This window comes from Centroberyx affinis, unplaced genomic scaffold, assembly GCF_046629955.1.
Source record: "Centroberyx affinis isolate AG114_WGS23_722 - 3 ecotype Tasmania unplaced genomic scaffold, CSIRO-AGI_Caff_v1 ptg003587l_1, whole genome shotgun sequence".
NCBI classification, from domain to species: Eukaryota; Metazoa; Chordata; class Actinopteri; order Beryciformes; family Berycidae; genus Centroberyx; species Centroberyx affinis.
Window position 1 is genome coordinate 53356 of NW_027281513.1, and position 24145 is coordinate 77500.

The window sequence follows — 24145 nt, forward strand, 5'->3', positions numbered from 1 at the left end:
ATTATATTGATAGTATTGCTAGTATTATTGCTTGTAGTATTGCTAGTTCTTCAGCAGCTAAACCTATGAGCTAAACAAAGTGGTTGCTAGGCGACACTTAACTATCGGTATTAACTATCGGTATATGAGTTGATTTTCAGTTTGCGCATTACTTTTACTTTTACTATTACTGTTTAACTTTTACTGTGACAGTGTCAACAGTTTTAGCATGACTCAGCCACCAGAACTATCTGATGATTGATATGAGTGATTAACTTACTGACTAACTCTCCCTCTGTACACTTAGCCTACCAAGCAAATATACATGTATATATAAAAGTATAAAAGTAGTAGTAGCAAGTAGCAGCAGCTCTGGGTCTTGATGTGTGTGTGTTGGTGTGTTGGTATGTTCATTTAGTGCAAAAATAAAGACTCAGACACAGTAAGCCTTGAAAATAAATAAACTATATTCAAATAAGGTCAACTTCAGTTGATTAAAGAGCTTCATTTTCTTTCAGTAACACATTACACCTCATGCCATGTTCTCAAAAACAAGTGTCATCTTTTTTTTTCTAAGCATTTTTTTTCCTCATTTCATAAAAAAAATTTAAATATCATCTTCAGTTAATAATTTATTACAGTATTAGATAAATGTATATCTCTATCACATGATATCGTATTAACTCGGTCATTATTTCGCTAGAAAGGTTCAGGCAGAGAGAGAAATTTTCATCACAGGAAAAACTTCACAAAGAGACACGTTGAAGAGCAAGACCTGGAGGGGAATGGGACCTCTCACCTCAAATATAGAGGGAGAGGAAGAGAAGAGAAGAAGAAGAAGGGGGGGGGGGTACACTAACACAGACACAGAAATATCATACACCAACAAACAAAAAGATGAACTGGGATGTTGCTCGTTTCGGACGTAGCCTTGACACAACAGAGCAGGCTCTTTTCACAGCTTCTAAAGGTAATGAAATAAATACGCAGTCGACACTGAATCCATAAATGGGGTGTGTGTGTGTTCATGTGTGTGTGTGTGTGTGTGTGTGTGTGTGCTCCAATCTGTAGCTGTATGTCTGTGTGTGGTGCATCTGTGTGTCACTTGCTCAGCTTATTTTTTTACAAAGAGCTAACTGGTTTTTTGTGGGATTCAACCGTGGGAATCGACCCGATAAAATATGCCTATAGGCGTCCAATCACAGTAGACCATGCTGCTAACACACAGAACGAGGGGAGTCATCATGCATCTGCAGAGGAACACGGAGGAAACAAACACAGGAACACATTGGGGTGGGGGGTAAAGAGGGGGATGTAGGGGTGGGGGGGGGGGGGACATCACATCTAGCTACAGAACAGCAAAGGGCCGAAGCCAGACAGTTAGTACAGAAGTTCATCAAAACACGGAACATTGTCTGGACATTGTGGACAGTTCTGTTTTTTCGGGTGCGGAGCCAGACCTGCGTCACATTCACCGGGACAGAACTGGGTCCACCGGGCGCAACGACATCACCGGTGATTAGGGATGGGACGATATAGTATACCGAAAGTCAATATATATATATCGCGATACAAAAATGTGACAATGCCAAAATGAACGGTGATATTAGCTGCGTTTTATTCAATCACAGATGAGACGCTTGACCATGACAGTTTCACAAGCTCTCCATCCGAATTATATTATTGTCATTTTGTAACGACGTTTTTAAATTGCTGTTTGCATTTTAGCGAGCCAATGCCATCGCTAGAACTATTTGTGGCTTAGAAATAGTCATACTTAGTCATACAACTTTTATTTATCACATCGTAAACCTTGAATCGAATCGTGAACCCCATATCGCGTATCGAATCGTATCGTGAGATAAGCATATTGCCCCATCCCTACTGGTGATCCATTTTGTACCCAGTGTTGCTGATGGTTTTGACCCAGTCGTAGATAGCACACGAACCTGTGTGTATGTGTGTGTGTGTGTGATCTAAACTTGGTCCCACCTTGTAGTTTAGTGTGTAGACTACATTAGGCTGCTACTTTAAGCCTCACTCAGCAGCGACCTGCCGCATGAGCACCACCGATATTTATAAACTTCCCTCTTTTGCTCATGACAACCCAAGACTGACAATTATACTGGCAATGTTCAGCACTGTTTCTTCATGTAAACATGCTACTTACACTCAAAAAACTCCTCCTTCAAGAAAACCGGATAAATAAATGTAAGTTGGCGGAGGGCGCAACAAACACTGGAGCAAAAAGGATGTTTGCTTTTTTCTGTTTTTACCTCCTACCTGGGGTAAAACGTAGCTGACTTCTCATCGAAGCTATATGAACGAAATAAGATGTATGCTTTGTTTTTCTGTATTGCACATTGAATCCACACTCCCTGAACTAAACACCAAACTGTTTTGCCTCAAGGACGTGCGGTGCAGCTTATCTATAGATAAATAATCTTTTTGTAAATAAATAAATATCTAAATAAATTATCTGGTGAGAAGAAATATACATAAGCGTTATGTAACACGGACACAAACAAGTCAGCAGACAAAGTAGTTGTAAATCAGATGAGATTATGTTGGGTTATGGTAGACTACACTGATTCAAGGGGGAGTTTCCTCATTGTGGAAAATGTATCAAAATCTAATCCACTAAATTCAATAATGGCATAATCTACACTAATCTCTACCAACTGTATATTGATGCTACTCTAAACATTGTTTGGAAGTACAAAAAAATCCACCTCAGCTATATCTGCGAGGAAAAGATACAAAATCTTTAGAAAGTTTACAAAGTATGGTTAGTTAAGGGTAAACGAATCGAATCTTTCTGATATTATCGTGTGTAATAATAATAGTAATAACAAATTCCACTTGTATAGCACTTATTGTTTGTGGGTGAAGATCTCTAGGTGCTTTAGAAGAGAAAATGTTTGTAATGCACCTGCAGCACAAAGTATAACGTCCTTACAGAAATACGCAATGTAATGATATTAGGCAGTGAATATTTCAATAATGAAAGGGCTGACTGTGACATGATGACACGGTGAATCACCTAAGCTAACACTTACTGTACCTAAGTCCTAAGTCTACTTTTTCTATCATACAATAAAAAGAAGGAAAAAAAAAAAGTCGCACACTACTTGCTCCATTTGCTGTGGCATTTATTTACGCAGCGCCATTTCAGCCGGTGTTGAAAGTGATATATATATCTGAACTGTCGGTGTGTGAATGTCACAGCAAAGCGGAGGCAGGACTGTGCGTCTCCGTCAGTCCGCGCCTCGCTGCTTGTGCGTTCTGGGTTGAGTTTTGTAGATTTGTGTACTGTCCGTTTAGCAGCCGATGGGGCGAGGACTTTATGAAACACTTAATGATCCTGCGCATTATTCTCCCTGACGTCTCTCCTCACGCTCCTCCATGCAATACTGAGCAACACGTACATGCCTTAAAAGGGCTGCGTTTTCCATTTGTACAGCAGGAGACGACAGCCTATTAAAAAAAATGCTCTTTCATACATTTAAACCTATAATTACTCTGCCACTACTGCAAAGCTTTTCTGTGGAAAACCTCAATTGTCGTCAACAAAGCTAAGCACTGCCTGCTGTTGATGTAAATGGGCTGTAAGCAAAGAAAGCCTAGTGGACGTTAGAGCCTAGACTGCCCTCTCAAGACGTCTACTGATTTTCTACCATAATATTCAGTCATTTTTAGTGTGTTCTGCCCTACTATTGCACTCTCACCACAAAGTAATTACAACACTCCCCTTCCCACAGGACAAAAAGAGGTGAAACAGAGCGAAATGTCTAGTTTCACCTTCGAGGATGTTGTACTGTTGTACCACCAGAAAAGCTTTCTACAGTCTGCTAATAGTTTGGCTCTGGTGATTCTCACTTAATTGCACACTAACAGGTTTGTTTCCTGGTGTTGACGAAAGAAAACAAAACAAAACACTGTCTAAATGAGTAATATTAAAGAAAGTGCAGCCAGGACAGAGTTTGTACAGTTGAAAGCTTGAATACTAGAGCGTTTTACTGGAGAGTCTTTCTTAAGGCATTTGATGGGTAGGATCCTGTAGCAAGTAATCAATATGGAGTAGATTAGGATCTTGTGCAGACTGATAGTTGATGTCAGGAATTTGTTTTGTTGTTTTGTCTGAAATGATTTGATCAGAAGTCACTGGACAATGGGCTTTTGAGGCTTCACCCTTGAAAGTAAACTAACACTGTTAGGTCTTGTTTTGACCAAACCATGCATATTTGTCAGAGTCAACCATGCTGTAACCGTGCTACTATCGCTATGAAAACGATTAGTCTGTCAGGATACATGCCACAGTAATAGATTAGTATGTCACTACCCACAATGCCACAGTGGTGGCTGAATTTTATGTCTATGCTCAGCCCTCAGTCCCTCCGCTCGGGGCAGAAAGGGCCTCTACAGCAAAGATTCACAAACCACAGGTAACAAATATCAACACAAACATTTTGAGAAAGTGGATTACATCGGGTGTTACGGGATATGTCGCCTACGCTACACTCTTATGGTCCTTCTGAGGTGGAAAATGTCCCTTCTGGTTCCTCGGTTCTCTCTGACCTTCCACTGGACTGAACACTTGTCACCTCTCCTCCCTCCTGTCTGCCTACATGCAGCGCTTCATATAGAAAGATTTATCTATCAAGTTACAGCTGATGGTTTACTGTCCACTGAGCAGACACACGGATGCAGGGATGTAATTTACAGTATGTACACTGGTTCAGCTCATTCACTTTTACATATATCTGAGAATTACTATGTAAAGATGCTAAATATCTGGCAATTCAGCAGGATGGGGGCATGCAAAAATCTTCTTTCAGGTTGTCAGGTTGACATACAAACCTCTGTCACTATAGGGCTTTGGCCCTGACTTAACATGGCATATATCCTGTAAAGAAACACATTTGAAGGGAAGTTGAGGAGGTATGGCTCTGGAAACCCTCTCTCTCTTTAAATCCACCAGTCACAGTCTCTGGTGGATTCCAAAAAGCTTCAGCCAAGTTTACAGTTTCACCAGCCAAATCTGATTTTTATAGTGGAAAAAAAATCTCTAGATGATGGCTGGTTGAACGCCAAAGTGGCTGGTTGTAAAATAAAACTTTACCAGCCACATTCAAAATGTACAGTAACAGCGTTTGGCTGGTCTCTGGGATGAGTTTCCCACCCGTTAGATAAGCATGCATTTACAACACATGCTCCCCTGCTGTAACATAACCTTCTGGTTTGGCTGTAATAGATAAAACCAGATTGTACAGATGTGTTTTGCAGGGAACAACATGTGAAATCTGCAGTATTCACCACAGCTGTTAATGCACACAGTTGGAAAGGTTATTTTCAAAATGTAATCTGTTACACATTACTGATTATCTGGTTCATTTTGTAATCAGTAATGCAATCCACTGGAATACTCAAACTCAGTAACATAATCATTACATTACAGTAACTTTTCAATTTCTTAGATTTCAGTCATTTTTGCCTCCAAAATCCAGAACTTGCCTCCGCATCCAGAATATGCAGTTAAATGAACAATTTATTCCAGTTTATAGGCTAAAGTTTGATTAGTGTTATTATCATTAACCATTATCAACCATTATTCTAACATCAGTAAAATAACATCTAACAGACTAAATGACACTTTCCCTTCAAACATGTCTCCAAGTAACCCAAGTAATCACCTATTTCTTTAAGTATCTGTATTCTGATTATTGTCAGTTTTTGTAATCAGAATACTCCAGTTCCAATACATGCAATCAGATTACTGTAACCCCATTAACTGTTGTCCATTACCCCCCAAACCCTGTCCATGTGCTGTAACCACCAGCCTCGTCGAGAGCAGAGGAGACGATCACTGCTGCGCTCACTCAGCATCAGTCGTCAGTGGACAGTAACTCATTCTGATGGACCGCAGGCTGACCGACCATCTGCTCAGTCAGCAGAGACATAAAACCATATTTAAACTTTCAGCACAGCCGCACAGCTAAACCGCCATTCATCTGCACTCGGGCTCCAGCTCCGGCGCTCGTAAAAAAAAATGTACAGTGTCTCCGATATTCTGATGAACGGGGAGCGAGGATCTGGGCTGCTCCGGTCTGGACTCGAGTGAAACAGAACAAAAGAGCCGCTTTTTCTGACAGAAGAGGAAGAAACCTCCGCTCAAGACGCCAGGTGGTTCAGCTCCGTTCACAAAGTCACTTATAGACTGCTGTGCTTCCTTCGCTGTAATTTGAGTGTCTATACAGTTTAGTAGCAATCCGTTCTGGTGGATCATTATTTTCCCCCCTCTCTGTTTCAGCGGTAGGCATCTTGATTTTACCCATCGAAAACAACATCTACACTCTATATGTACACTGGTATTTACAACAGCACAATGTGGAGAGACGCTTCCATCCATATATAAGATAACTATCACCATTGTCCAAGTCCCCCACTGCAATAAATAATGGCCGAAGTTTCAGTTGTGTTGTTGTTGTTGTTGTTGTTGTTGCTGTAAACATTCCACTCCTGTTCTCACACGGCGCTCCCCTCCTCAACGAAAGAAATGTGAAGATGTACCATTAGAGGAGTGGATTAAGAGGAGGGATGGGAGAGACGGTGTTTGAAAACCCTTTTTTGTTGAAGGAAACAAGGGTGTTGTTGTTGTTCTTTCCACGCAACTCTCGGATCGATAGTCGCTTCGTTTTTGTCCGGTGTCCGCGGTTCGGGTCCCAGGCCTGCTCCTCTCTATCGGTGGTCTGATCCCTCTATTCCATTACAAGGCAGTTTCTTTTCCAATCTAACCTAAATCCTCCTGGCTTTGAAAACCTTACCTTGCCACTGAATGAACCTCCTGTCTAGACGCTGACCCAGCCCTGTCAGTGAAGCCGAGCTGGGCGGCGCACCTCTCAAATGTCAGCTTTCTCCTTAACGCCTGTCCATCACTCTCTCTCTCTCTCTACACTTTCTCTCTTTCTCTCTGTCTTCAGAAAACCCCTCTACCAACTTTGCTGCAGTAATCCTTTGTATTCACGCTTCTCTTCCCTCACAAACACTTGCTTTTGCCCCCTATCATGCCTGTAGTTGTGTGTGCGTTTGGTGTGATCGGTTTATACGTGTGTGCATATAGTGTGCCAGTGTTTGCAACGTGTGGGTGTCAATCATGTATCAGAAGTATTGAAATATCCCTGTGTACGTAATCTGCATCAGATCAAAGAAGCAAGACATATCCAGGCTGCACTAAGCCCTATTAAACGGATGAATCTGTAACTTGTATCATGTCTAACTATGGACTGTATGGATTGAATGTCAAAGTATGTGTGTGTGTGTGACGCGGTGCAATATTCTTCCAGAACGTTCTCCTTCTCATTCTAAAAGCCGTCGATGTGGCAGTAGGCCTCCAGGCTGGAGAAGAGGATGTAGAGGAACCACAGGCCGAGGAAGAGCAGGCTGGTCAGCAGGCGGGGCACCTTCGGACCGCCGAGCTCTCCGCCAATGGAGGGCCGGCGTCGGAACAAGAGCACGCCCATGCAGATGAAAGCGAAGATGGTGAAGAGGGTGACGGAGAAGGCCAACGAGCCCGGGTCCACGTTAAAGGTTTTCCCCTGGACTCTCCAGTAGATGGCGGCGACAGACCAGGCCACGCCGATACCCAGGAACACGTTGACGGCGTTGCTACCGGTGACGTTTCCGACGGACGCGTCGGCGTGCTGGTCCTGTGTGGCGGCCACTTTACTGGCAAAGGTGTCTGGGAGGAGAGAAAGAGGCGGAGAGAATGAAACATCCACACACACACAAGGATACATGCATACATTTTAAAGGAAAAATCCACCCTTAACACAACACAACAAACTTCTGAACATTTTTGGCTGACATTTTTTGCCTATTTGGATAAAGTTTGGCACTTTGGACAGAAACTTAAGACACAAGTCACAGGAAGGTCTAAATATACTTATACTTATACTTTAAATAAATTTAGGGTAAAACTTTAGATTAGTGAACACATATTAACTGTTAGTAAGTTGCTTAGAATAAGGCGCTATTAAGTGGTTTGTAATGACTAATAATGAACCAATAGAGTACTAATATGCATGTTAATAAGCAATTATCAAATTTAGTAGGTAACACTTTACAATAAGGGTCACTAAGTTAAAGGTTATTTAATGCTTAATAAACATGAACTAACCCTTAATTAACAGTTAACTAATGTGTCTGGTAATCATTTACTAATGTGTTCATGTTAACTAAGGTATTAATTTATACATTATTTAATAGTCATCTTTGTAAACTATTAAATAATGTAGAAATTAATACCTTAGTTAACATGAAAACCATTAGTAAATTACACATTAGTTAACTGTTAATTAAGGTTAGTTAATGCTTATTAAGCATTAACTAACCCTTAACTTAGTGACCCTTATTGTAAAGTGTTGCCATTTAGTATACTTCTTCTATATTTGACAACTTACCTGACAATGTCTAAATTGTGTCTAAAATGTCTAAAAATTGTCCACTAAACTAACATTTGACCCAAATTTCCTTATACACACACACACACACACACACACACTCACTCACACACACTCACACACAACACCCTTTGACGAAGCGTACTGGCTCACCTGGAATGGAGGTTCCCAACGCCACGAACACCACGGCGGTCACGGTGTCCCGGAGCCCCACGGTGCAGCCGAAGTGCGACGCCAGGTCTCCTATGACGGCGGTGAGGAGGCCGATGGCGGTGATGGAGACGCAGAAGCAGGCCCAGCCGTTCCAGTACTCGGTGGGCGGGACGCAGGCGAACAGAACCTTCCAGAAGACGGTCAGGAAGTGCATGACGTAGTCGTAACAAGACGGAAGGCGCTCCTCGCGGCCCTCCTCGTCGTCGTCGCCGTCACCTGAGAGCAGAGAAGAGAGAGAAGAGAAAGAAAGAGAAAAGAGATGATGTGTTGGCTTGTTAGATGCCAGAAATCACTGAAGAGCTTTCTGGAAGTGTTGTGGGCCAGCAGAGACTCAGACCTTATGTCATGGACTCTGCCGGAGCCTCCAGCTCAACCAAGGGTGCACCAGTTCTCTGCCAGATCGTCATTTTGTGTTTTTGCCAGATACGTATCCCGCCTGTTTAGTTCTGTTCCTGCCTGTTATGATCTCTGCCTATAACTTCGGTTTTGTTCTTTGCCTCACGATTCTGTACCTTTGCCTGTTTGGACTGACCTTTGGATTTGACATTTGGAACGGACTGAATTACGAGCTGCCTAATCCTCCAGATTCATATAGATCTACAGAATCCTCCAGGTAGACCTGTCATGTCTGCTGTTGGGGGCCTCACAGAAAGGATCTCTAGTTTTGTAGATTACCACATCAAAGAGTTTGTCCCAAATCAGAAATAGAACCCAGTTCTTGTTGTCAATGACAGATCTGCCACCCCTTGAACCTTGGATTATGGCGCAAAGGACTGCAACATCAAATCCTGTGTGCTGGTAAACGCTCACAGAGAGGATTCAAATCAGAACAAAATGTAATTGCCAAGTACAAGAAATCTACAGCAATTTGTCTTGGTGACATCGGTGTGGAGACATCTTAACGGCTTCACAGTACATACTGACACACATGGTGCAACGATGGCATTCATGTTTATATGCTATAGGAATACATTTCTATGGGGTTTTGTTTGTTTTATATGGATAGACTTGAACTGAAAACATTTGCTTGTTTGATATCAGTGGAATAATATTGTCTGTACTGAAACTTTAATTCCACTAGAGGGTGTGCTTGCATTACAAATACTCTATAATGCCTCTAATGAAGCTTGTTTTCACCAGTTTTACCGCTTTTTCATGTTAAATAGAAGACACAAGATACTGTACCTCCGCTTCATTGTGACAACTGAGTGTGTGTGTTTGTGTGTGTTTTCATGTGTTTATGTGGGTCTGAGCGAGCGTTACCGTTCTCCCCTGACAGTAAAGGGACTTGTTCAATAATTCATCACTCCTTATTATCTGATCATGATGAGATCCCAAAATTAAACTGTTTGTTTACCTCCCATAAGCAAAGTGTGTGCCGGCAATTTGTGAAGCTGTAGTCAATGCAGTCTTGATGTATACAGTAGGCGTGGTAGAAGTCTTTTAAATATGATCTTAATGAGCTCTGTTGACTCAAAAGGCAGAAATACATGGTTGTGTATAACTAGGGGGAAGACAAATTTAAAGCTCAGGTGATTTGCTGCCCATCAAACTGTTTTTAATTTGTTTACCTTGGCATTTAAATAGGGATCAGACTGGCAAACATTCACCACTTTAATTGGAGGCTTGACTTAAATGTGTAAATGTGACATTTACAGCAGGTAACAGTTAGCTGTTACCTGTAAACTGACAAATACAGTTACCTTCTTCCTCTGCATCTTCATCATCTCTTTGTAAAAATGTTTTTCCTTGGCATATAAGAATTACTAGACTGGCCAACATGTAGCATCTTACAGCCTTTCACAATTGTTTACACACTAAAACTGGAACTTGGGACATAATCACTAAAACCTGAAATTCATGTATCAAATCCCTAAACCAAGTCTGCAAACCTACAAGCACATTTTCTGCTTTTCACTCAGTTTGCAATTCTCAGTCACACTTTTTGCAAAACACTACACACAGTAATGTGTAGTTTTCTCTCATTCTCTATATTAGGCACAACATTCAAAAACGAAAATCACATGTGTTCATTTGGAAGCACTGCCATCCCAAATGCTTAAATTCATTTACCAATTGGCAACACCCACTCATCACACATATAAACACTAATATCTGAATTGTTCAATATTATAAAAAAGGCCACAGGTGAACTCTCTTGTTTTTGAGAAGAATGGAAACCCATGTTGCAGTGAGAGCTAGAGGAAGAGGAGTGAGAGGAAGAGGAGGAAGAGGAGGACAGGGACAAAGAGGACAAGGAGAACAGTTACTGTGTCTCAGATGAGATCCGGGTCACTTTGGCTCACCATGTGGTCCACATGGGTTGAGCATGAGGGAGGCTGGGCAGAGAGTCCAGACCAACCTGAGCTTCACTGCTGCTTCCATCATCCAGACATTCAGAAATGAGAACTGGCAAGTAGCCTCCTCTACACCATGCTGCTGTTCTTTATACTGTAGTATACTGTAGTAGTAGTGGTAGTAGTAGTAGTAGTCTTAGACATCAGTAGGCCTGTGCTACTCAGTGATGGTTGGCCAATGTTACAGTAATGTGTCATTTCATATTGAAAAAAATAGAAATATTCTTGTACCTTAGCCAATCACATCATGATTTTAGATCTTCTGCAGAACTGAGAGGCAACCAGTCTTGGCTTGTGATGTAGATGAGGTGCTGTTTTTTTTTTTTTTTTATCCTTTTTCATTTTTTTATTTTTACTTTATTTTTAGAAAACCTTTTTTTCTGTTTTTCTCCTACTGCATTGTGTTTTGTATGTAGAACACTTCACATATCCAACACATATTCAAGTGTTTAAATAAAGTATTTGTGATTGAAATAAAGTATTTTATATTACTGTATACTGTAACAGTCTTTTACAACAGGCTACTGTGCATGAGTCTAACTCTGAAAATGCAAAAGGCATAAGTCTACTGATGAAATATTCATAATATTGTTTTCCGTTACAGTTTTTCTCAATTGTTTACACACTAAAACTGGAACTATGCACACAGTGGTGAAAACTTGAAGCTCATGTGTCAACAACAAAGACTGTTTCTGCAAAACTCTTTGTTTTCACTCGAATAGCAATTCTAAATCACATTTTTGCACAACTCTACACACAAAATCTCATCATTTAGCACAATTTTCATAATCAAGCCTTGTTTGTTCACATGGAAAACACTGACCTTCAAATGCCAAACTCTAATTACCAATTGGTCTCACTCACGCCACACCAGCTCAAACTCAATTGGCTAAACTTTTCAATTATCTGTCAGAGCATAAAAGAGACCTCAGGTGACCTCTACTGTGCTGGAAAACAATGGAGCAACACACAGCACAGAGAGGTAGAGGTAGAGGAGGAGGTGTACATGTACAAGGTGGACAAGGAAGAGGGAGACGAGCTAATGTTTCAAATGAAATTTCGTATATGATAACAGATCATTACATCCATTGTCCAGACTGACACAGTCTAAGCATTTTCTTAGAGTTTTTAGAAGACACAAATATTATCTATTTTGGCAAAACTCATAATTGCACTGATAAGGAAAATGAAAAAACACTTCTAACAATGTTCAGTATGACTCATGATGGAACCTGGGTTGTCAGTGCAGCCCAACTGGACCTCACTGGCAGGACAATACAGTAAATGTGCATTGTATCATACACAATACTGTAACACTCAAAGTGATAACAGTTCACACACTTTGCTGTACTGTACTGAATTAGAATTAGGTTTACCTAGCAAATGCACTATTTATATGATGATATATTTACTGTATTGTATCATGGCAACAGTCTTTATTTTTACTGTAAAATTGCAGCCTATTTTGGGACCCCCCCCCCCCCCCACCTTGAGAAGCGAGAACATGGTTTTGAATGCATGAATGCATTTTGCAAGAGATTTGTGTAGTTTTGGCAAAAGGTTAACTGTTGCTGTGCTTTGTGTGTAGAGTTTTGAGAAATTGAGCTATAGTTTCAGGAAATGCGTTTAAACAATTGAGAAAAACTGTAAGCACATCAGTGTGTAGTCGGTTGTTAGAAACATGTATTCATTTGATAGACTGCAAAATAGCATTTTGAAAAGAAATGGTTTTGAATGCAGTGCTTCATTTTGACAGTGATTTGTGGAGTTTTGCATTTTGTGTAAGTGGTTTTGTGTTTTGTGTTTAGAGTTTTGAGAAAATGAACCCTATAGTTTCAGAAAATGTGTGTAAGCAATTGTGAAAAACTGTAATAGGATACTTCAATGATAATCACACAGAGAGGACAGCCATTTGTTGTGAGTAGTTGAGTGTGTGTCATTCAGGCGGTTGGTGAAGAGTCTCTTCATTCCCTGGAATCCCATCAACTCATGAAAGCTAGTGTGTCCAAGACAAACACACACACACACACACACGCACACACACACACACACACACACACACACACACACACCCCTCACCTGCACTGACGGTGACAGCCTCCACGAACTGTTCCCTCCAGGAGTGTGTGCCGATAACCAGCGCCAGGTTGGTCTTCTTAATGAGCTTGTCAACGGTGCTCTGCCAATCAGAAGCACAGTACACTCTGTCAGCAACCAATTAGAGTTCAGGACAGGTGAAGCGCTGTCTGACAGAGCCACTTAGTTACCAGCAGACTAAGAGACGGACACTGGATTATAATGTCATCATGGTCGTCATTAGGTGGAGATTATGGATCAGGCTGTGTCTCAGTTTTCTCAGGTGAAATCTCAGACACCACTGGTCTGATTTTGATGAAACTTGGAGGGATGATTCATATTTGCACTGTTTCATCATTTAAAAAAATACCCTGATTAGTCAAATTGGGGTGCTGCAATTCAAGGCCAAAAATTCAAAACTCAAACGTCATATCTCAAACACAAGTGGGCTGATTTTGATGAGACTCGGAGGGATGATTCATCTTTCACTGCTGTCTGGTACTGTGGTAAAAATTACACTGATTGACTTGATGGGAGCGCTATAATTTAAGGTAAAAAATTCTTACAATGACAAGTCTGAGTGACTCAAAACCTGCTATACAAATCCAGCTATCCTTATAAATTACACTGATTGGCTTGATAGTGGTGCTTCAATTAAAGGGCAAAATTTTGAAATCTCAGACGCCACTGGTGCAGTTTTGATTAAACTTGGAGGGGTGATACTTCGGCCCTGTGTTCTGATATTTAAAAGTTACACTGATTAACGTGATTGCTATAATTTAAAGGCAAAATTTAAAACTTTGAAAGGCCAAAACTGCTGCGCCATTGGTCCAATTTTGTTGAAACGTGGAGGGAAGATGCATCTTGTTACTGATTGGCCCAAGGAGCGCCTGCATCATTCGTGGGGGACGACACGTTTCATTTGTTTAGGAAATGCTACAAACAGTATCAGCGGTGTAGATACAGTATATGGATTTATATTATTTATATTTATTTATATATAGATTTATGTTACATGCAAGCGATATTTATGAGTGTGAAGGTAAAATGAACAGTGTCCAGCCAGTAGATGTGAAAAACATGAACATCAGTATAGATCTTGTGTGTTTATCTACAGTATGCTGCATTAACCCCGTCACAGCTATAGAAAAAAGACACAACACTATTAGTTTAGAGGGATGGTGTTCATTTCAAATCCACTTTAGACACACATCAGCTTCACACTGCAGGTACAAGGGATGAGCAGAATATATAACATACCTAACACACACACACACACACACACACTAAACACATACACTCAACCCTCGATGTCAACCAATCTTGGAAATAAACGCATCGAATATCCAATTTCAGTCAACAGAACTTTATAGTGTTCTCCTATTTATTTTTCCGTGCATGCAGCAAACTGAGCTTTTCAATCCACTGACATTGATCTGTGGCGCACTGGAACAAACTGCCAATCATTCTGAATTGTATTATTCCCCGAGTTGGTTCACATTGCCCACAAATCATAAGAGACGAGGCCAATTATATTTCAACAATGGGTCAATAGGTTTAGTAATCACATAGAGGAGGAGGATATTGAATGTTAGTGGAGTGGGTTCAGAGTGGAGGCAGGAGGGACGGAACGAGACGCTCCTATTTGTTCTGTTCATGTTTGTTCAGTTCTCATTCATTTTGTTTTCTCTCTCTCTCCCTCCCTCTCTCTCTCTCTCTCTCTCTCTCTCTCTCTCTCTCTCTCTCTCTCTCTCTCTCTGTGTGTTCCTACGGTGCAATTAATACATTTTTAAACAAGCAAGCCGTGCTTATGTGCCAGTGAATGTTTTTTTTATTTTTTTTACCGAAATTGAGGTGGATGTTTGCTATGCCTCTTCCACTGGGTGAAATTTCAACATTTAAAGTTTGCAGTGTTTTGGCTGTACATTGAAAAAAACTGAAAAAAACATGCATACATACACACACACACACAAACACCAATTAGCCACTGTCATTCTGTCCAGTGAATGAGACCAAGCCTATCATTGGTATCATTATTTAACTTTCAATCAAAGGTGAATGAAGCTGAACAGCATTGACTGCTCAGTGTGACAAAAGAGAAACACAATTTGTCTCTGTTGGGTTGAATTAGGATAAAAATGAGAGACAATTATGTAAACCGGTCGAACTCGATCCAACTAGTTGATTCAATCCTATATTTCCATGCTTTAATTGGGGTTTTACATCATTATTTATGCGTTGAGTGAGTTGCACGATATCTGAAACCTGTAAAACACCCAAAGTCTCAATTCAAAAACACATGATGTTGAAACGAACGACTTGTTCATATTTACATTGTTCGGTCTCTCCGCTCCACACAGACTCAGAGGAGTAAAAGAACTATGAGTCATCGACCTTGTGCAAACTTCCCTCAGCGCTCCTGGTTAAACAGCTTACGATTCAGTTCGCTGCACATAAGGGAACCGAATGCTTCCTTAATTAAGAATCTGTTTTAGTTCCTCTTAAGAAAATTAAAAAGCAATCCAGCATCTGTGTGTGTGGTGGACCCTCTGTGAATTGAGGCCAGTAAACTGACTCAAAGGTGGCTGGTAATTGCTTGGTGTTTACTTTTTTTGCTGAAAATACATCCGAGCCCAATGCACATTTTGATTTTGCTGTTCAGGCACAGGGGGAACGCCTGCAGGAGAAGGCTAAAAGGAAACGGTGGCAATATTAGCACCACCAGTTTGAATTCTGCATGCCCTGAGCAAGCTGATATATGGAATGCAACTCATGCATTTTCAATAATTCAGACCCATATTAGACCTGCTCTAAGAGGGCCAGTGCCTTGGTTCAGTAGTGTGAGAAAGGGTATAATGGTGGATTGCATAACCCAGCCAGCAGAGCAGAGCGCAACGCAGCTGCACTTTGCTCAGCTCTGCTCAGGAGGCGTGAGAAGGGTCGGCTCTGTGTCAGCTGATGTAGAAACGCTATGAGATGAGATGTGCGGGGTGTGAAGCTCTGCAGTGAACTGAAGGGATAAGGTGCCCGATCAGTAATTTGCTTAAAGGGGAAGACCACGCAATTTGAGGACTCCTTTAATATGTTCTCCCATTGACAGAAAACAGAGAGCTAAACTTGCGATGGCATCAGGTCCGCCGCCGCTCTCTGCTGCTCCATAGAAAATGAACTGGGAAAGGCGGTGAAGGTGAGTGGGGGAATAATAAACTGCTGCACACTCATAACCTCGATGCAAACAATATTTTTAATCAACCATTGGAAATCATTTAATCTCTTAACCTCTCAAAGGTGACTGGGAAAAAACCTAGGGGGGGTTTCTGGGAATAATAGTAAGTTTATCCCTGGCAATTAGCTGATGCTCTTATCCAGAGTCACATCAATAAATCATTACCACTTTAATTTTGAGACGCTGATACAATTACCATAAACAAATGAGATCATGGCCCAGAAGATTTGCAGCATCAACGCTGCATTTGACTTTGTGTGCCAATAAATCGGATTTCGTATGAAATCTGATGGCCCGCTTTACAGCACAAATGGAAATTAATTTATGGAACAAAAAAAAGCTGAGGAACACATAAAGCAACGGGGTTTATGGGAAATGTGGAGAAACACTAGTACCAACAAAACCACTGCTGTGAGATAGAGACAACCAATCGTCTCCACCCTGCTCTCATTTGTTTATGGTAATCATACCAAGGTATCACAAGTCATTTAGCTGTTATTTATTGATTTTTAAAAAATGCTTCATGTGGAACCTTTGAACAGTGTAAATGAATTTAACTTGATGCTGCACCTTGAACTCATAGGACTCCTCGATGACCACCTCCAGCCGGCTGTGCTCCCCCAGGATCGGCTTCCCCATCTCAGCTATCCTCCTGGCCTCCTCCTCCTCGGCGCTCATCTGGCCCTCCGCCGCTTCTGTGGGGGGTGGGGGGGTGGGGGGGGGCAAGAAGGACAGGGAACGGGGGGAAAATTGGAATTACGACACGTCACACAGATGGATATTTCCGAGTTAAACCTCCTATAATTGAGTACGAGTCAGCATTTTATTTAGAGCTATATCACTTGTGCATTAGCTCATGCGTGTCACCTGTTTGTGTGTGTGTGTGTGTGTGTGTGTGTGTGTGTGTGTGTTCTCACGCTGCGCGGGGGGAGGACGTGACAGATGGACGGTGTGGGTGTGTGAAGGTGTGGTGAGGAAGGGACACAGAGATCAGAGAGGTTGATCCATGGGAAGGAAGGAGCGGACGGAGCGAGGCGGGAAAGTTGATTTCAAGATGTAAACAATATTTCATTATTGAGGTTCGGGATGAAAGAGAAAATATATCATTAGAGGTTTAGAACAGCAAACAAATAGGCTATTATTTTGATTACTGCTTATTCAACATTTTTGTACAATACAATACATATACATTGTTTTGCACTTTTCATTCCCAATCTAGGCCACCAACTGCACACTTGCACTTTAACTGTACATATCACTGATCCTATAATCTAACACTCATTGCATTTTATTTTTTATTGTATATGTATATTTGCCCTGTATTGTACTGTATTGTATCTATATATACATATTTTTACATTTTTCTTATTTTTATTAGTTTTTATGTTGACACCTGCACCAAGAGAAATTCCTTGTACATTGTACCTGGCAAATTAAGTTTCTGATTCTGATTCAAGATAATGCGTGTTGTGATGATTAATGATATTTTAGAGTCACGAGGTGTAGATGTCTAATCGCCTGCATCATCCAACATCCCCATTTAACTCTGACAGTAAAAATCAGCGCTGTGTCAGTATTTATCAGTCCACACCAATCAGAGTTTAATTAATGCTTTAGATAATTTTGAACAGCCGGCCCAGAGTCTTATCAGCTCTATGACTGGGCAAACAACTATCATCAACTAAAACAAAAATTCAGCTTGGTTATATTAACAATTTGGAGCTGACTCTACAATGATGGATGTCGTGAAGTAACTGTCATTAGGGACGGGACGATATATTGCAATTCAATATATCGCAATACAAAAATGTGACAGTCTGTATCGTGGGTCAGAAAAATGAATTGTCTCCATGTTATTCTGCTGTAGTAATCACAAATGAGACGCTTGACCATCACAGTTTCACAAGCTCTCCATCCAAATTATATTATTGTCACTTTGTAATGACATTTTTAAATTGTTGTTTACATTCTAGCAGCCAATGGCATCGCTAGAAAGATTTGAGTCTCAGAAATAAACCGAATTCTGCACAGTCAGACTTTGTTGTCACTGAACTTTTATTTGTCACATCGTATCGTGGGTTGTATTGAATCGTGAACCTCAGATCACGTATCGAATCGCATCGTGAGATAAACAGATCGTCCCATCCCTAAGTGTCATTTTCACGATGCCACTGAACTGAATCTTGCACCATTCGCAGGGGGATTAAGAGAGATAATATACAGCAGGTCTGTCTTCCTGTGTTTGTACGTTTGGAAGAGGGAGAGAGAGGGAGAGAGAGGGAGGAGAGAGAGAGAGAGAGAGAGAGAGAGAGAGAGAGAGAGAGAGAGAGAGAGGAGAGAGAGAGAGAGAGGGAGCTACCAGCAACCAGCAGGAAGAGAGGATTAATGCTGACACGCGGTCCCGTTTGAGTTATTGATCCGCTGCCAGCCGAGTAGCAACAGCAGCTACACCAACCAGAGCTCCTCTTAACAGAAGCAGCGAAGACCCCGAGCCAATCAGGGATCACATTAGCGTAAAAGCCCGGGAGAGGGTGGGTGGTGTAGCGGGCTCTGGTCGCGTGTCTGGAAACAAAACAGGAGCTTCTGAAACACTTTGAGGATTCTCGCCAAGCTTTTTGTGCGCGTGAGTGTTATTTCATGTCCGCTTTAAGTGTCGTTTTCCCAGCCTGCCTTTCTGCTCAGGAACGACAGAGAGAGAGAGAGAGAGAGAGAGAGAGAGGGGGAAACGAGAGAGAGGCCAAGAGGTATGGAGACAAAAAGCTTTGAGTGTGTGAGTGTGTGTGTGTGTGTCGTAAGTGAAGAGCAGGCAGAGATTATAGCCCTCCCCTCTGTTCAAAAGGCAGCAGTGTCTAATTATGAAATGAGTGAAAGAGCAACGCAGCATATGGCAACTGTCCCTGGAGTGTTCATCGACACTGTTTCAAGCTGTCATGAACACACACACACCACACACACACAGACACACACACACACACACACACTCAGACATACCAAGACACATGCACAAACACACACAGATGCACTAATACACACATGACCTATGACATATGAACACAGAAACACGCATGCGGGCACGCACACACACACACACTTACACATACACACTAAAAATAGAGGCAATTAGACACACATGTAGACACACACACACACACACACACACACACACACACACACACACACACACACACACCACCTCTTGTTCCTGCTGGCTGTGCTTTATTCTGAGGTGTTTCCCCTTAGCAGCAACTTTTTTGCGGCTGTCACCAGAGAGTTGGCTCTGCAGGGAAACGCCTCCCATGCTTTGAGTAAGACAAACACCCTGCTGACAAGCTGGGGGTGTGTGTGTGTGTGTGTGTGTGTGTGTGTGTGTGTGGGGGGGGGGGTGTCACTGGTGTGTCATCGCCTGCCATCACTCCAGCTGAGTCTCGAGCTTTTCCATGATCTTTTTGCCTCTGAACCGCTTTGTGCTTACATAACTGCAATCAACAGTTTGACACCATTTGTCTCTATAACAATATATTATATCCTACTTTTTTTTTCTTTTTTAGGATTTTGACTATATTTCAGATATTTCAATATAGTATTTATGATTTAGAAAATTGCTGTCCACTTGAATGTTTAAAACTTGAATTGAAAAGAGTATTTGCAAAATGGGTTAATGGGGTTTGTGGTCAATTAATGTCTTTTGTGTCTTTTGTGTGTGCGTTTTGAGAAGGTTAACTCAGAAATTGAGAAATGCTTGTAACCAGTTGTAAAACACTTTAAAGCTTCACTATGCAACTTCGCACTTTGGCGGCCCCAAGTGGCAGCGAGATACTGCTGAATTTTTTGAAAGTTTGAAGGACTTCATTACCCAAAAATCATGCAACATGCTGTCAGTGAGCTGCCCACTCCTCCGACATAAATATCTCCGTCTGTGTGGAGGTGGAGGTGGTGAAAAAAAAAAAAAAATCTTGGCAGCAGGTTCGGCTCATTGTTGGTGAGTCCAGCTTCCTCTGGACAGAGCGCTTGCTTGCTGCTGTCCAGGAGAAAGTTTTGTATTTTGCTCTCTTTGATTTGTCAGATTTCCTACCAGTGTCCAAACCCAACACCAGAAATGAATTTGAGCAGAAAGGGCGAATCTATAGCTTCTCAATTACTAGGGATTGGACGCTCTCCTATGCTGCAGTTCCAATTTATGACTTAGAATGATAAAATGTGTATTTTTATATAAAAATCATAAACATTTGGCATTCTACATGGCAAAACGCTGCACGACTATTTCCATAATCAAAAAACACATTCCAGGCTCACTGTTTACTTCGTTCCCTGTTCTGTATTCTACATTCCCCATTTTGTATTCAATCCAAGAACAATTTCCATACAAACGAATAATAAATCAAACCTTCGCCTTACCCTGCTTACTTTCTCTTCTGCCTCCTACACTCGGAGGCACCAAAATAGTCATAAAAAGCAATTGAATATTCGGATATAATAAGATATACTGTATATGATGATAAAGCACTGGCACAGCAGGCTCTCCTTATAAGCCAGTCCATTTGGTTATCTGATCAAGGCCACATACACTGTGATATACGTAAATATATCTGCACTCTGCAGGCAGAACAAGCCTCAGCCAAGCCTTCAGTGTGCCAACTCATTTGTCAGGATTCAACGGTTCTATTACACTGTGTTCTGGGATTCAGAGGCCGGTTGTACTGTGATCCAAATGTAAACAGACGAATACCCGTCTCACCCTCAAGCAAGACTAAAAGAGACGGCAGAAATGAGAGCTAATGCCATTATAATCCCAGGCAGCGTAAACAAAGTCCGTCCACGGCTGAGTAGGAAACCAGAGCGGATGGAGGCAGAAGGATGGCAACTGAGAGAAAATGTTGCGTCCATTTAAATTTACTGCAAATGGAAATGAAGACGTTGTATCTATTCAAAGGGAGCTGTATCCGAAAGATAAGAAACTGAATCCATTCAGAATTGTTGTAATTGAAAATAAAGAAGTTCCATCCATGGCTACAATGGACACAACTTCTTTGTTTTAAGTTATACAACAGGTAGTTCCGACCTAGCGATCTGATTGGTCAACTAGACATTTAGAACGTGCTCAAATCAGCATGACAGCACACCTAGCCGTGCTCATCACTAAATATTACTCCGCCATATATTATCATACAATATATTTAAATATAACGCTACGTTAACTCTGTTCAGCCTTGATGTTACCAGACGCTCTGCATCCTCCATCAGCTGTGCCGGTGAGTCGGTGACCCGGCGCTACTAGCTTAAAAATACATGTGAAGTTCGCGGACATTGTAGCTAAATCTGTCCATGGAAAAATTATTTTTTTCAGCAGATATCTTAGTTACAACACGATTGAGCTAGCAAGGCAGTTTTGTGTTTATATGTGCGGTATTTATTCAGTTTGGGAAATCCCGCGATCTCTAGAAAGCATTAGCTCAAGTTGGCTGGCTGACTCAACAGGGACTAGAAATCGTCTCTGTTGCTAGGTCGTTACTAAGGCTCTGCCTACTTGCTGGAGTAGTAAACTAGGTTCCATTACATAGGAGTCTACTGACGTGACTGATTGTTTTCCAGTTATTAGTCAGACCCCATGTATTTCCAGGGAAACGGAGATAACACTAGCAAAACGTTTTTTATTTTGAGAGCGAATTGCCCCACAATATGAATACATTTTGTTTATATCTTTTATTTTGTTGGTAACTGTTGTATAATCGCAATATTACACTCGAGGGTGTGCGTTACCGTCATTATTGGCACGACAGTGATGCGGTCAGGACCTCGGTGCTTTGCTTAATTACACACTGCAAACAACGTCCATCTTACATAACGAGTCATTCAGTCTCATATTCAGCCTTCAAATCTTATTCTTCTTAAACCAAGAGAATCATTTTGCCAGCGAGGAGAGATAACTCCACTTGTTTCCAATGCAGCTTCACTTGAGCTGACACACACACAATGAGCTGATGTTAGTCTTGTAGGGGAAAAATGAGTCTCACCCTTGTGGGTCAAAATGAACGAGCAAAGGTTCAAGAGTCTTCCGTGGATTCTTTATTCAGACATGTCTGGAGATAAAACCTTAAGCACACACACTCAAGTGGCCTGCGGGATATTCTCTGACAAAGGGTAGAAATGTCAGTTTCTTTATACACTTCAGTATGTATAGTTGCTTTGTTCGTCCTTTTCTAAGAAATCAATATATGGCTAATGTAATATGCACGCTTCAAACTAGTCAAAACCAGTTCTACAATACACACTAACATAAAGTCTATTCTTACATGATTGTCTCTAACAATGAACACTAGTCTGAGGGCTAAACTTCTACATTATGTGGAAGTCATACATGCACTCATGACGGCCGCATGACTTCTTCATGTGATCAGGACATGATCATCACATGAAGATCCTTTACTGAATACTCCACTATGATATTCAGGGCCAAGGACACAGTGTTCTATTTTATTTCCTACAGTCTGTTGAAACCAGTCAGAATAAGGTAGATTGCTGCACTACTATCAAGAAAATTACACTTGATTCTACAAAATTCTTGAAACAAGTTGATTTGCATTGGATATTTTCACTTTAAGAAAATTATGATTTTTTTGACTCAATAATAGACTAAATGACATGTTAAGATGGAGATTTTGTGCAGTGCAACTATTTCAAATCGATGCAGCTTTTCATCTTTTACTTACAACAACACCTTCAAATGAATGCAAAATCCACTGCTATCCCTTTAGTACATTTAGTTGAACCTGTGACCCTCGGACGGTTGCTGGTTCAAATCCCAGCATTAGCCTGGAAAATCACTTAACCCCCTCTAACTGCACCAGTGAGGCTGCTCAGTTGAAGGCTGTGGTTGTACTGGGCAAATCCCAGTGAAACCGTATGAGCGAGCATGCACACTCAGCAAGCTTTTCCTGGATAAAGAGAGGTTAAAAACCCATAATCCCACGGAAGCTGTGGGCTACAGAAGCAGGCCACTGAGCTGTAAGCCTAAGTAAGCGTTTATTTTTGTAGGTATGTTGCATGGTAATGGGCTGAATGCAGTGGGTGCTGAAGTGCAGTGCAGGGGATTTGATATTATATATATTTTTTTACAGTCGGGAAAACCAACGAGAAAGCTGCAGACCCGACAGAAGGACTGAGGCTGAGTCAGGCTGAATTTCTCACTTAACTGCTTGGATATGGGTCAGGATCTGGTTAAAATATTACTGATAGCAGCAATTTGTTGTAAGAAAATTCTCAGCAATTTTTTGGCTTTAGTTGGATTTGGGCTCACAAAAACGTAAACTCCTCACGGTCAGATCAGGCTTGGACAGAAATGTTTCCAGTTTAGTTTTGGATTACATTTACATTTTCTGACCCAAATCAAGCTCTACTTGGTAAAGGAGGAAGATGCTTGGGCTTAGGATTGATCTCCTATATGTTACAGTAGGAATAATCAGATGGTTTCTTACCTTGGTTGAGTAGCAGAGCTGTGAAGAGGTGGAGAGGAGAAAGAAGGAAGGGAAGGAGAGTGGAGAAAAGAGAGCAGTCAGTAACAGCAGGCATTCAGCCAGGCAGCAACAAGGCAACAAAAGGGCAGTTTAATAATATATCAGACCCGACTTTAGCATTCACATTCAGGTGAAAGTATAGGGTAAACACAAACAGAAAGACACACACACACTCCATACACTCTCACAGTTAAGAGAGAGTTAGAGTTGTTAGATTCTAACTAAGTGGATTCACTTCACTAGAAACCTGCTATTTTCTTTCATTCATCTTTCTCCCGCACTCTATACTTAATCTCTCTGTCTTTCTCACCTTGTCACACTCTC

The 24145-nt window shown here is 41.3% G+C and overlaps 1 protein-coding gene across 14 annotated transcripts in view; it reads right to left on the reverse strand.

The window, feature by feature from the left end:
• Positions 1-7340: 7340 nt before the first annotated feature.
• Positions 7341-24145, reverse strand: part of LOC139661691 (sodium/calcium exchanger 2-like) — a 62973-nt gene continuing 46168 nt past the window's right edge. For 3 of the 14 annotated variants that reach the window (XM_071540223.1, XM_071540229.1, XM_071540228.1), the window contains 5 exons: positions 23783-23800; positions 16881-17005; positions 13088-13187; positions 8592-8867; positions 7341-7717 (listed from right to left, as the gene is read on the reverse strand). In XM_071540223.1, coding sequence (XP_071396324.1) covers positions 7341-7717; positions 8592-8867; positions 13088-13187; positions 16881-17005; positions 23783-23800 — 896 coding nt within the window. Of the gene's footprint in view, positions 7718-8591; positions 8868-11879; positions 11883-13087; positions 13188-16880; positions 17006-17245; positions 17281-17569; positions 17575-21864; positions 21873-22424; positions 22439-23084; positions 23098-23454; positions 23473-23680; positions 23704-23782; positions 23801-24145 lie in introns of all 14 variants that reach the window. The other 11 variants (XM_071540236.1, XM_071540231.1, XM_071540230.1 and 8 more) reach the window with 9 other exon arrangements.